The 14,782-nt window shown below is 41.9% G+C and overlaps 1 protein-coding gene across 1 annotated transcript in view; it reads left to right on the top strand.

Moving 5' to 3' along the window:
* The window catches only part of LHX5 (LIM homeobox 5), a 41,626-nt gene extending 39,405 nt beyond the window's left edge, over positions 1–2,221 (top strand). Inside the window, exon 5 of the mRNA XM_040420264.1 lies at positions 1,854–2,221. Within this exon, the coding sequence (XP_040276198.1) occupies positions 1,854–2,221 (368 nt within the window). The remainder of the gene's footprint in view (positions 1–1,853) is intronic.
* The last annotated feature ends 12,561 nt before the right edge of the window (positions 2,222–14,782 follow it).

Raw genomic sequence — 14,782 nt, 5'->3', positions numbered from 1 at the left:
GCAACACCCATCTTCTGTTGAGCTTCAGCTGGTAGACAGATGGCCTTAAGTTCTCCTGCAAAATGTCTTGATAAACTTGGGAATTCATTTTTCCTTCGATGATAGCAATCCGTCCAGGCCCTGACGCAGCAAAGCAGCCCCAAACCATGATGCCCCCACCACCATACTTCACAGTTGGGATGAGGTTTTGATGTTGGTGTGCTGTACCTCTTTTTCTCCACACATAGTGTTGTGTGTTTCTTCCAAACAACTCAACTTTGGTTTCATCTGTCCACAAAATATTTTGCCAGTACTGCTGTGGAACATCCAGGTGCTCTTGTGCAAACTATAAATGTGCAGCAATGTTTTTTTTGGACAGCAGTGGCTTCCTCTGTGGTATCCTCCCATGAAATCCATTCTTGTTTAGTGTTTTACATATCGTAGATTCGCTAACAGGGATGTCAGCTTATGACAGATACTTTTGTAAGTCTTTAGCTGACACTCTAGGATTCTTCTTCACCTCATTGAGCAGTCTGCGCTGTGCTCTTGCAGTCATCTTTACAGGACAGCCACTCCTAGGGAGAGTAGCAGCAGTGCTGAACTTTCTCCATTTATAGACAATTTGTCTTACCGTGGACTGATGAACAGCAAGGCTTTTGGAGATACTTTTATAAACCTTTCCAGCTTTATGCAAGTCAACATTTCTTAATTGTAGGTCTTCTGAGAGCTCTTTTGTGCGAGGGATCATTCACATCAGGCAATGCTTCTTGTGAAAAGCAAACCCAGAACTGGTGTGTATTTTTTATAGGGCAGGGCAGCTGTAACCAACACCTCCAATCTCATCTCATTGATTGGACTCCAGTTGGCTGACACCTCACTCCAATTAGCTCTTGGAGATGTCATTAGTCTAGGGGTTCACATACTTTTTCCACCTACACTGTGAATGTTTACATGGTGTGTTCAATAAAAGCATGGTAGCATTTAATTCTTTGTGTGTTATTAGTTTAAGCAGACTGTGATTGTCTATTGTTGTGACTTAGATGAAGATCAGATCCCCTTTTTTTGACCAATTTGTGCAGAAATCCATATCATTCCAAAGGGTTCACATACTTTTTCTTGCAACTGTATATAGCTTTATCTTAGGCCTCTAAATTTCTTCTATATACGAATTGTATGAGTTTATGAGTAAAGCACAGCAAATTTTGCTGGATGATGTCAGCCTTGCCCCCAAGCAAAGTCTCTTCTCGCCTAAATTGTTGTATTTTTTTTAATAAAACAGTTTTTCCACCTAAGTTAAAACTTGTGAGGAAAAAAAATGAATTTCTCACCTTTCCCGTCTTGGTCTTAATTAATGCAAAGCAAGTTCTGGTTTCACAGTGGCTTCTCTCTCCTTTCATTCTTTTTGTCTTTTCTTCCACTTGTAGTTTTCATATGCCTGTCATCTGCTTTTTAATCCTATGGCGGGTTTTATCTGCAGGACTCTCCTGCATTGACAGAATAAATTATATATTCACAAGAAAACACACAAAAGAGCTGCTTTCTGGTGTTATCTCATGTACCACAGCCACCAAGACGAGCTTATGATTCTTTACGCTAGGTACTGCACTGTGAGAACATGCATAAAAGGCCAAATGTAGACCTTCTGGAGACAAAATAGGCTAAAAAGCTATGCATGCTAGGCCTTAACACCACAGACCGGTCTATGACGCTCTGCTCAAATGTTGCCTTTGTTACTGACAATGCCCAAGACATTTCGTATGAGGATTAATGAGAAATGATAGATTATGGAATTATGCTTATAACCACACTGTCCTTATGAATGTTGCTTTATTTTCCACTATTCTCAATCTATTTTCCTGTCTATACTTTTGCAGATTACCAAGGAGATTATTATGGAAGTGGAAACTATGATTTTTTCCCTCATGGTCCTCCGTCCTCCCAGACACAATCGCCGGCAGATTCCAGCTACTTACAGAATTCAGGGCCTGGTTCAACCCCTCTTGGTTCTCTAGAACCACCACTAGCTGGCCACCACCCTTCAGAAAACCAAAGATATGCGGACATGATATCTCACCCTGATACACCCAGTCCAGAGCCTGGTATGACAGGCTCACTGCATCCAATATCTGGGGAAGTGTTCGGCAGTGGTCCAAGTCCGCCATTTTCTATGTCTAGCAATAGTGGCTTTAATGGTCCTATACCCCATCAAAACCCTGACATTAACGAGGCCACAGTGTGGTAATAATTGGAAGCTTGGGGGATAAACTTACTCTTGTCATTGACCACTCATCCAGCATTTGTTTTTTATTTCATCCTTTTAAAGTAATAGGACAAAGACTTCATCCTGCATAAAGTAGAGTATAAGCTGTCCTGGAGTACCTCCTGCTCGACAACACAAAGCCCCATGCTGAGCTCGAAATGAACACTCCTTTGACAAAAGGGACAAAGTAAAATACCAAAATGAAAGAGTACAGACACAACCAAAAGCCAACTCCCTGACAGTACACCTCCAGCCTGTCTCCTTGTATCTTATCCTGAAATACAGGACCATTATATCAGGATAAGATTCTTCATTGGGACCAAGATGGCACTGAAACCAAAATTCACCTCCATGGCTGTTGAATAGACTGCCTCCTCCCTCTTTATTGGAAAGCCAGTGAAACTCCTAGTTTACCAGATGGATTGGGACCAATTTTCCTACCTGTAACTTTCTATTACTAGTGTCTTCTGAATCAATTCCAAGAGATGATTAAAAGAAGAAATCATTTAGCATTCAGATCATCAGCAAAAAGCTTATATTCCAAATAGTTTATTTCATCTCTGTTTTGCAATTCTTTATAGAATTTTCTATTGACAACAATACAGAAAGAAAAACTGAACCAGAAGCCAAACCTCATGGTCACTATTGAGTCATTTGTGACAAAAAGTTCTATATCTTAGGCATCCGCTGTGATGCTGGGCAGTATTCGCAGCAATAAAAAGTGTTAGCAGACCTGAACATGCTAATGTGATGGATTGGATTTAGATATTGCTCCCACTCTAAGTTTTTGCATTGATTAAATCCTTAGCTGGCATTAACCCAGTGTGCTTGAGAAATGGGTGTCAACTATATAACCCTTATGTTCTCACAATCGGAGGATAAAATTCAACGAAGAAAGAAAAACCTTTAAAAATAGTTCTAGAGGTTTGATGTGTACCAACAATGTGGTGTTAGGATGTCCTCTAGTGGCAAGTTTGTAGGATTTGTCTTTTGCTGATGTTAGGCAAAAAAATAAAAAATCACCTTATCTATTACTCATGCACCTCGAAGAAATTGTGCAAAAATCTGCAGTTTTTTTTCTGTAATCTCCCAGCCCCCCCACAAATTAATTCATGGGAGACGAGAGGAGGGGGCAGTATGGAAGCCCCTTTTACTGTACTATAATTTGAGAAGCTTCTAAGCTTACTTACTTATTTTGTATAAAGAAATGAAAAAATAAAGTACGTTTTGTGTTTCCTTATTTATTGTACAATGTTCACCAGCCTTTTCCTTTCCAACATTTTTGTAGTTGCATTCTGTTAAGAAATCTGTATCTGTTGCACATATTGTGTGTCCATTATCTTTTTTTGTCTCGAATGCTTAATACAGAAATTTTTATGGCAGAAAGCCTTCCATGTTGTTTACATATGATGTTTCCACCATACAACGTTCCATCTTTTCTTCCATCTATAATCTTTATCAAACATATTTATTTTATAAACATTTATTTCAATTCAGCCTCATGCACACGACTGTATTCATTTTGCCTTGCGCAAACTGCGGATCTACAAAATACAGATACCGGCCGCATGCAACCTGCAATCTTCTCACTCCCTTCACTAGAACGGTTTATTCTTTTCCACAAAATAGACAAGAATAGGACATGTTCTATGATTTGCACCATGGATGCGGACAGCACAATGATGACATCAGTGCTCTGTCTGCATTTTTTGCGGACACATAGAAATAAATGAGTTTGTGTGCAATCCGCCAAAAATTTGGATCAGACATGGACCAAAACTATGGTCATGTGCATGAGGTCTTAAAGGAATTCTCTAGGGCTAACTATTCTAAGGCTAGGTCATCGATGTCACATCAATGGAGGTCTAATTCTCAGCACCGCTGTTTTTACTATATTTTACACATAGCTCTGTACAGTGTGTACTGTCTGTGCCTGGTTACTGAAGCACTCATTCACTCGATTGGGCGTTTTTAAGTTTTTTGCAAGAATGTAAACTTCCCTCATTTTTTCTCTTAAGCTAACGTAATTAGTTTAAACAGATAGATTTATGACACATAATAATCCCTGAACTCTCCTGTACAAGGGTACGCTCTACAAGGGACATAAATGCAGCGGGTTTGCTGCAGCATATTTGTATACAGCAAATCCACAGCCTTTTACAGTACCAGCAAAGTGAATGGGATAAAAAAACATGCAACATACAGGTGAAACTGAAATTAGAATATCGTGCAAAGTTCATTTATTTCAGTAATCCAACTTAAAAGGTGAAACTGCAAAGCGAGATATTTCTAGCCTTTATTTGTTATAATTTGGATGATTATGGCTTACAGTTTATGAAACCCCAAAGTCACAAATTTGAGGTACCCTTTGCTTAGGGGGTATGGATTAATTAGCTGACTAGAGTGTGACACTTTGAGCCTAGAATATTGAACCTTTTCACAAAATTCTAATTTTAAGCTGCATTAATGCAATTCCTTTTAAGTTGCATTACTGAAATAAATGGACTTTTGCACGATATTCAAATTTTTCGAGTTTCACCTGTAAACTGCCTGCGGGTTTTTAATCCTAAGCAATTCACTCTATGCTGCAAGTTTTACCCACAGTGTTCAACATTTGCAAAGTGATTATTGCGACGGCTGATTTCAGAGCACTACACTACTCACCTCCCGTGATAGAAATTTAGCAGTGGAGTCATCCGATGTGGATGTACCCTAACAACATAAAATATGTGCACTCTGCTAATAATACATAATGGATGGCCAATAATACACAACAACAAAGGTCACCATTTTTTCTAGAGTGCCTACTGCCTTTAGGTTGTATGGTATCCCAACTCCCCCATATACATATGTTCAGCTGAACATGCATGTGGGTAGAGAGGAGAAAGCCACTGCTGGATGTCATTGGTCAGGGAAGAGTTGGGAGCCAGTTGGGTAGCGTGTGTGTGTGTAGGGGGGGGGTATTTCCCCAGGCGCCAAGTTGTAGGGGGCGCCAGGCAGCAGGCAGTATAATGAGGGTGATGGAAGCCTATGGCTCCCATCCCCTCTGTTCTGCCTCATAAGCTTCAGGCCAGGCCTGAAGCCTATGAAGCAGTAGAATAGTGCAGGAGATCGCAATTACATCACCGTGACCTCCTGCGCCGGGTCTCGCGAGATGACGTGATGACGCAGCACAGGAGGGCACGTTGATGTGTTCCTGACTGCCTGCACCGCGACACCCGATCTAAGGCTACAAGAGGCGATGAAGAGAGGTGAGTATTTTTTTTATTTTTATGCAAGTACTAGGGGCCATACTGGGGGCACTATGGAGGTGGGGGAAAGAATGGGGGCCATTACATATTATACAGAGGGGCCATTATATACTATACAGAGGGGTCATTACATATTATTCAGAGGGGCCAATATATATTATAAAGAGGGGCTATTATATATTATACAGAGGGGCCAATGTATATTATAAAGAGGGGCCATTATATATTATAATTATACAGGGGGACCATTATATATTATACAGAGGGGCCATTATATATAATAATCATACAGGGGGCCATTATATATTATACAGAGGGGCCATTATATATTATAAAGAGGGGCCATTATATATTATAAAGAGGGGCCATTATATATTATAATTATACAGGGGGACCATTATATATTATACAGAGGGGCCATTATATATAATAATCATACAGGGGGCCATTATATATTATACAGAGGGGCCATTATATATTATAATTATACAGAGGGCCCATTATTAATGGCCCCTCTGTATAATTATAATATATAATGGCCCCTCTATATAATATATAATGGTCTCCCTGTATAATTATTATATATAATGCCCCCTGTATAATTATTATATATACTGCCCCCCCTGTATAATTATTATATATAATGGCCCCTCTGTATAATATATAATGCCCCCCTGTATAATTATTATGTTTCAAAAGGTGTTTATTGAGTTTAAGCATAGGTAGATATGCATGTACATAAGTAAATAATAGAATAAAAACAAAATATAAACATTAACAATTCTTGGAGTAATGTACATTACATTGTACGTAATTTTATCATACTATGGTATACAATAGGAGTTTTGACATAAGGAGAATGTATCAAAGTTCAGAGGCGTAATTCTGACAAGCATAGACAATAATATCAAAGAGAAATACTATATTGTAAGTCTGGAGCATGGGAGGAAGCTAGCCATGGTTCCCAAACCTTCTCGAAAGTGGTGAATGTGTCAGCTCGGATAGCTGAGAGTTTCTCAAAAACCATTCTGTATAATTATTATATATAATGGCCCCTCTGTATAATATATAATGGCCCCCCTGTATAATTATTATATACAATGGCCCCTCTGTATAATATATAATGGTCCCCCTGTATAATATATAATGGTCCCCCTGTATAATTATTATATATAATGGCCCCTCTGTATAATATATAATGCCCCCCTGTATAATTATTATATATAATGTCCCCTCTGTATAATATATAATGCCCCCCTGTATAATTATTATATATAATGGCCCCTCTGTATAATATAGAATGGCCCCCTGTATAATTATTATATATAATGGCCCCTCTGTATAATATATAATGCCCCCCTGTATAATTATTATATATAATGGCCCCTCTGTATTATATATAATGACCCCCCCCCCCAGTATTATTATAATATATAATTCGTATTATTAGTATTAATAATGGCCCATTATATATCCTAATATTACAGAGGGGCCATTATACTTTATACAGAGGGGACCATTATATATAATAATAACTAATAATAATAAAACTCTGCAGAGATGAGACGCAGCTGAAAGAATGTATCATGGCGGTCTTATCTCTGAATGAAGATGTTGAGGAAAGTCTACATCACAGGAGATGTCACTGGATGGATGAGGTATGTGGTGCTGTATTCTCCTGTATATTTTGTAATGATGTATGTAATGTCCAAACACATATTTGTTTCACGGTAGGGTTGGGGGTGGATTGATAATATGGCCCACCCTGCGCATTATCTGTATTCAGAGAGTTATCACTGTATTATTACATAGGACTGCTACATTATCTGTAAAAAGCGGTGTGTGCACAGGTTGGGGTGGGGGGGGGGGCGCAATACACGGCTTGCCCCGGGTCCTGGCAACCCACACTATGCCACTGTTGGGAGCAGGGCTGGTGTGCGAGCTGTGCGGCTGACAGTGAGGAGGCTCCTTGGCCGGTGTAGCGACTGCCACAAACACCACTGACGAATCCCAGGTATAGTCTTCTGTATTGCCATCCTCAAGAGAGGGAGAGATGTGTCTGCTGGGATTCGAACCCATGACCTTCTGTATCAGAGGCAAAGCACTTAGCCACACAGCTATAAGAGCTGCTTAGCCACTGACTGAAAAAATATAAGACTTCTACTGTAGACTCTGTTATAGCTGTTATAGCCAGTGTACATCTATACACATGACAGCTGCCCCAACACACCCAGCACTGCTATATCTCTATATGGCAGCTTCCCCAGCACACTCAGCTCTACTATATCTCATATATATATATATATATAGACAGCTGCCCCAGCACACCCAGCTCTGCTACATCTATACACATGACAGCTGCCCCTGCACACTCAGCTCTGCTATATCTATATATCTCTAAATATTACTATACAGTAGATAGATATATAGAGAGATAGCAGAGCTGAGTGTGCTGGGGCAGCTGTCATGTGTATAGATATAGCAGAGCTGAGTGTGCTGGGGCAGCTGTCGTGTATAGATGTAGCAGAGCTGGGTGTGCTGGGTCAGCTATCATATATAGAGAGATAGCAGGCTGAGTGCGCTGGGGCAGCTGTCATGTGTATGGATGTACACTAGCTATCAAAGCTATAAACGAGTCTACAGTAGAGGTCTCATTTTTTTTCAGTCAGTGGTTATGCAGCTCTTATAGCTGTGTGGTTAAGTGCCTTGCCTCTCATACAGAAGGTCGTGGGTTTGAGTCCCAGCAGAAACTTTTCTGAAATACAGGCTAAATTAGAATACACAAGCACTGACTCCATATATGGACATACAGCGCATTGCTGACATGGAGGTAAGTATAAGTGTTTTTTTTAAATACCCGACTGTTACTGCCACATGGGGGGAGCGGGAGGCACTTTATACTGGCACACGGGGGGAGGGGGGTTGGCACCTGATACTGGCACATGTGGGGTGGTTTTGCACTATGATACTGGCACATGGGGGGGTTTGGCACTATGATACTGGCACATGAGGGGAAGGAGAGAGGCACTTGATACTGGCCAATGGGGGATATTGGCACTATGATACTGGCACATGGGGGGGTAAGGAGAGAGGCACTTGATACTGGCACATTGGGAGGGGGGAGATGACACTAGGATACTGGCACATATGGGGGGGTGGGAAGGAGAGAGGCACTTATTACTGGCACATGGGGGGAGATGGCACTATGATACTGGCACATGGGGGGTTGGTGGGAAGGAGAGAGGCACTTGATACTGGCACATTGGGGGGGAGATGGCACTATGATACTGGCACATGGGGGGGAGAGAGGCACATGATAATGGCACTTTTGGGGGGGGGGAGATGGCACTATGATACTGGGACATAGGGGGGAGAAAGGCACTTGATACTGGCACTTTTGGGGGGGAGATGGCACTATGATACTGGCACATGGGGGGTTGGAACTTGATACTGGCACATTGGGGGGGAGATGGCACTATGATACTGGCACATGGGGGGGAGAGAGGCACATGATAATGGCACTTTTGGGGGGGGGGGGAGATGGCACTATGATACTGGGACATAGGGGGGAGAGAGGCACTTGATACTGGCACTTTTGGGGTGGAGATGGCACTATGATACTGGGACATGGGGGGGAGAGGCACTTGATACTGGCACATGGGGGGGTTTGGCACTATGATACTGGCACATGGGGGGTGGGAAGGAGAGAGGCACTTGATACTGGCACATTGGGGGGGAGATGGCACTATGATACTGGCATATTGGGGGGGAGAGATGGCACTATGATACTGGCATTTTGGGTGGGGGGACGAGATGGCACTATGATACTGGGACATGTGAGGGGGAGGAGAGAGGCACTTGATACTGCCACATGATGGGGGGGCATCTATGTGGACACTTACTGGCACATTATTGGGGGGCATTATGGGGGTTCCTTTTTACTGGCACATTATAAGGCCCTTAATCATACCCAGTGTCACCCATAGCCAGTCTCCTGCCCCCCTTAATCATACCCTGTCACCTTTGCCTAGTCCCCTGCCCCCCAGGGGACTGGACAAAGGTGACAGGGTATGATTAAGGGGGGCAGGAGACTGGCTATGGGTGACACTGGGTATGATTGTACTTGTTTGCACTTGCACTTAAATTATCTGTAATTAAAAAAAACTGTTTGTTACAAGGATTGTTACAAAGATTGTTTTCCTCTTTGTGTATTTTTAGGTGAACCAAGGGGAGGGGGGCACCACAAGATTAGCTCGCACAGGGCGCCTGAACACCTTGGGCCAGCCCTGGTTGGGAGATACCCATATACATGAGGTTATCAGCCAAACCTGAGGTTCTCGGAGGGTTCGACAAACAGCACACTAATGTCTAAAGGGGCATAAAGATTCTGCTGCTAGTGAGTGGGCTTAATACAATAGTTTAGCTAGCCCTTTTAAAAGTAGGCTTTTAATAGACAGATTTTGTGCTGGCCACTCTGATTAGCAGAATCTATGGGACTCCAGATATTCGCTCTTTAACCCCTATATAGGGATCTGCTCTTTGCTACTGCAAGTCCTTAGGTTATGTCTAGTCATGTTTGTCAGGTGAAGAGCATCACCAAAAGAGGCCAAAAGTCAATACCAGGTATCAGCAGAGAAAACATCTAGAACAACCAAATTCTTAAAACAGTGTCATAGACAGATAACAGTGAAACCAGGACTGAACTACAAGTTCAGAAGGCTCGGCAAATGGAAAGTCAGACAGTGCAAAGTCAATACCATATGAAATAAGGAAGGGTTAAAACAAGAGAATGGTCAAATAGTCATGAGTGTCGGAATCCCATAATGGTCTCCCTATCCACCACTGATTGGCCCACCAATTTTTGGATTTGTGAAATAGCCAAGCCCTGGGAATGGACAAACAGCTATGATCTTTGCGCATGTCCTGCCCAGCATCCCCACCAGCACCACCAAGAACAGCAGTACCTGGTAGGAGCATTAGAAGGAAAGTATGTTACACTCATTGGGTATAAGTTTTTTACCCCTTCTGGGGAATATGATTGTTTCTTTGACCTAATTCCTAGTTCCAAGATTCCAAGGGACGATTGTCTGCTTTGTCTCCTTGTCTGCCCCTGAGACCTGAGCGATGGAACTGTATTTTAAGAAGAACCTATAGAAGGGATTTATTTATCCAATCAGGTCCCCAACTGCAACAAGATTCTCTTTGTGGCCAAGAAAGATTATGAGCTTCACCCTTGTTTTGACTAAAGAGAACACCATATGTAACCGCTATCCTGTATCCCTCATCTCAGGATATTTGATCAGCTCAAAAAGGAAGTCTTCTTCTCTAAGAATGACACTAAGGGAGCCTATATTCTGGTCAGGATTCAGGAGGAGGATGGATGGAAGACAGCCTTTAAAACTCATACAGATTACTGTAAATATCTATAGCCTTTCTGTCACTGCAATGCCGCAGCCGTTTTCCTGGATTTTATGAATGATGTGTTCAGAGAATATGTGTTTCAATTTGTGGTGATATCTTGACTTTTTTGTCATCTTTGGAAGAGCATTGGTACATGTTTACTAATGTCCGCGGACCTAGATTCTGGAGTAAATTGAGCCAAAAAGCATTGTAATTGGATGCTATTTAGTGCATATAGGTGTCGAGAAACTTTCTGCACGAAGTCAGGAAGGGGCATTGCTTCATGTGAAAGGGGGTGGCATAAGATGTGACATTTTACAACAATTCTGACATCAATTTAAGTCTTAAAGTAAGCCAACCAATAGCTGGTGGAGGTCTAGACAGCCTGTTTAAATTTACGCCATCTATAGGATGAGTAAATCTGCCTATTTGTGTTCATGTCAAGAAAGTCCTGCGTAAGTATAAAAAGATAATATCATCTCATTGCGAAGACAGAAAAAATGCGAGATTGAGGTAGATAGTGTCTCTCTTTTGGGGTACGTCATATCTTCTAAAGGATTTTTCATGGATCCAGCCAAAGTGCCAGGATTGGGCACTTCCTACGAATCTACGCAGAGATGTTTAGGTTTTGCCAATTATAATTGGAAGTTTATTAAATTCTTTTCTTCTCCAATTACAGCTTTAAAGAGCATCTGTCAGCATGATCAACCCTATTAAACCAGGCATTCTGCCTGGTAGGGTTCAGAAAGGAGCCAATAGAGGTGATTGGTCACCTGAAACCCTTAAAGAGAACCCGTCACCTGGATTTTGGGTATAGAGCTGAGGATGGGTTGCTAGGTGGCCGCTAGCACATCTGCAATACCCAGTTCCCATAGCTCTGTGTGCTTTTATTGTGTAAAAAAAAAACAATTTGATACATATGCAAATTAACCTGAGATGAGTCCTGTATGTGAGATGAGTCAGGGACAGGACTCATCTCAGGTTAATTTGCATATGCATCAAATCGTATTTTTTTACACAATAAAAGCACACAGAGCTATGGGGACTGGGTATTGCGGATGTGCTAGCGGCCATCCAGCAACCCATGTCCTCAGCTCTATACACAAAATCCCGGTGACAGGTTCCCTTTAAAGCATTTTTACTCTCAAGACAGTGTCAGGCAGCTGCTGCCAAGGCCAATAGGATAATGGGTTGCATCAGAAGGGGCATAGATGCCCGTCATGAGAACATAGTCCTACCACTTTACAAATCACTAGTCAGACCACACATGGAGTATTGTGTACAGTTCTGGGCACCTGTGAACAAGGCAGACATAGCAGAGCTGGAGAGGGTTCAGAGGAGGGCAACTAAAGTAATAACTGGAATGGGGCAACTACAGTACCCTGAAAGATTATCAAAATTAGGGTTATTCACTTTAGAAAAAACACGACTGAGGGGAGATCTGATTACTATGTATAAATATATCAGGGGATGAGGGGATATCCTGTGAAGAGGATTATTTACTGTAAGAGCAGTGAGACTATGGAACTCTCTGCCTGAGGAGGTGGTGATGGTGATTTCACTAAAAGAGTTCAAGAGGGGCTTGGATGTATTTCTGGAGGGTAATAATATTACAGATTGGAGTAATTAGAATACTGGAGAAGGGATGTTGATCCAGGGAGTTATTTTGATTGCCAGATTTTTTTCCCCCCTTTTTGGCTTCTACTTCTTCATGAGCTTTTTTTTTTTGCCTTCTTCTGGATAAACTTTGCAGGATAACAGGCAGAACTGAATATACGTACCAGTATGTCTTTTTTCAGCCTATATTACTATGTTACATTATTTTCTTAAAGGGATTATACCATCATTGATGTAAAAAACAGACATCATTTGGTACAAGACAATACCTTTCTTACAAAGCTAGAAGCAACCATGTGCAACGGGCGGCTTCCCCCCAGGGCCGTCTATATATATTGCGTCCCAAGTGTAGGTATGCCGACTGGTATAGTGTGGCTCAAATGTCTCTTTATGTGTCACGGTGCTCCTACCTGGATACGGCTGTACCCCAGGCTTTGGGTCTAAAGCAATAAATAGGGGGAATAATTGAGGGATTGGAAAGAATAACTTGAGTCCAGACCTTGAAATGAAGTTCAATGGCAGCTTCACTTGAATAAACGTTTCTCCAAACAGTTTCAGACTATGTCTTGGTTCCAGCAGGCTTTAGCATGAACTGACAGACAAACTCAACTCTGCTATATCTTTCTCTCTGACTCTGCTGTACTGACATGCTGGCTTGATAACTCAGCTTCCTCTGTATTCTGCACTTTCTGTCTGTATTCTGACTCTAAGTTATGCCAGGGAACTTTCCTCCTGGCTCCTGAGGCTTGAAGGTTTGGCCTCCATGGCCAGCAGAGCTTAGGGTGCTCTGGCTGGCATGGGCATGTCCAACAGAGACGTGCCTCTGCACACCCTTCCCTTAGCAGGGGGTAAGTTAGACTGAAGCTGACTGGTCCCCACCCTTCCTGCAGAAAGTAGGGCTTAGATGGAATGGTAAGTTCCATTATATGTACATACAGCTCTGCTGTGTTTGCTGCCACCTGCTGGTGAACCAGGCACATTACATGTGAACATAACAGTTGCATAACAAAATAGGAATTCACATTGTGGAGGACCTGAAATAAATACACAAGATGACATGAGGTAAGACCAATAAAGACAGCAGCAAGGTGCAGAAGTGGTAACACCACTCTGGGGTGTTACACACGTACCTAACATGGATCCAAAGATTTCCTAATTCACTGCTCCAATTGCTCTGCTAGATTCTCTCCAGCCTGGCAGCTCAGGGGGCATGTCCTTTCTTCCGTAGCTCTTTCCCTGTAACTGTGATAGCTTCTAACAGAAGATATGGCTGATGACAGTTGAAAATTTAAACTGAGCACACCCGACTATCTCAGTGAGATGGACAAAATAATAAGGAAAATAACAAACAGCAGGTGGCGCTGTACAGATACATTTTATTGAATAACTCAGTAGCTATACTACATTTTTAATTACATGCAAATAGAAAAGTAGTCACATCAGGTGTTGGGTTGAAAAATATAGAATATTTTTAGAACCCCTTTGAGGCCTTATTTTGAAATATACAGTAAAGATGCTGATTTGCAGTTTATTGAAGTGGTGTAGGAGCACTGGTGGTGCTTTCACAAGAGCATCCTCTGGATTATAGATTGCATTCATGTGCCCTTTTTCTCCTTTTCTCTTTGTTGGTAAGATTTCATGGTATACCAGAAAATATTGTTTATGACAGGGGTTGACAGTTTGTAGTTTGGTTTTGAAAGCTTTTTGTGCAACTTTAGGAACTGCTCTGAGCTTCTCCACCGTCTACTATCCTTAGACTAAGGCTAGTTTTATACTAGCACTAGAGATCCAACAGGGAACAGCCTACCGGATCTCTTTGCATTCCAGCGATTTTCTTCATGACGATTCTCAGTATATTTGCTAAAATGCGGCCAGATCTCCGCCATTCCCCATTATAGTTAATGGGGCCAGATGGAGCTTTACAAACTTCCGTCAATAGCGGAATGCAGAGTGATCTGGCAGGCTGTTCCCTACCGAAAGAGCCTACTTTATCACTAGTCTGAAACAAGCCTAACAGTCAGACTGAGAGAGTGAATCAGACGTTAGCGCAATCTCTCTATTGTTATGTTTCAGAATTACATGATAAGTGGCCTCTTACATGATGAGCTTCTGCAGAGGGGAGAGTTTGCTTACAATAATTTGTGTCAGGCATCCACTTGTCTGTTAGCTCTTTCCATCCTTCTGTTATTTTGGTTTTTACCCCAAATTCACAGTAGGATGTCCCTTTAGTTCCTCCTATAAAGTAGTTATGCCCCCTCTGTGCCACCACACACTA

Source organism: Bufo bufo, chromosome 2, assembly GCF_905171765.1.
Source record: "Bufo bufo chromosome 2, aBufBuf1.1, whole genome shotgun sequence".
Lineage (NCBI taxonomy): Eukaryota > Metazoa > Chordata > Amphibia > Anura > Bufonidae > Bufo > Bufo bufo.
Note: the sequence above shows the minus strand (reverse complement) of the source record. Positions and strands in the feature narration are given on the sequence as shown.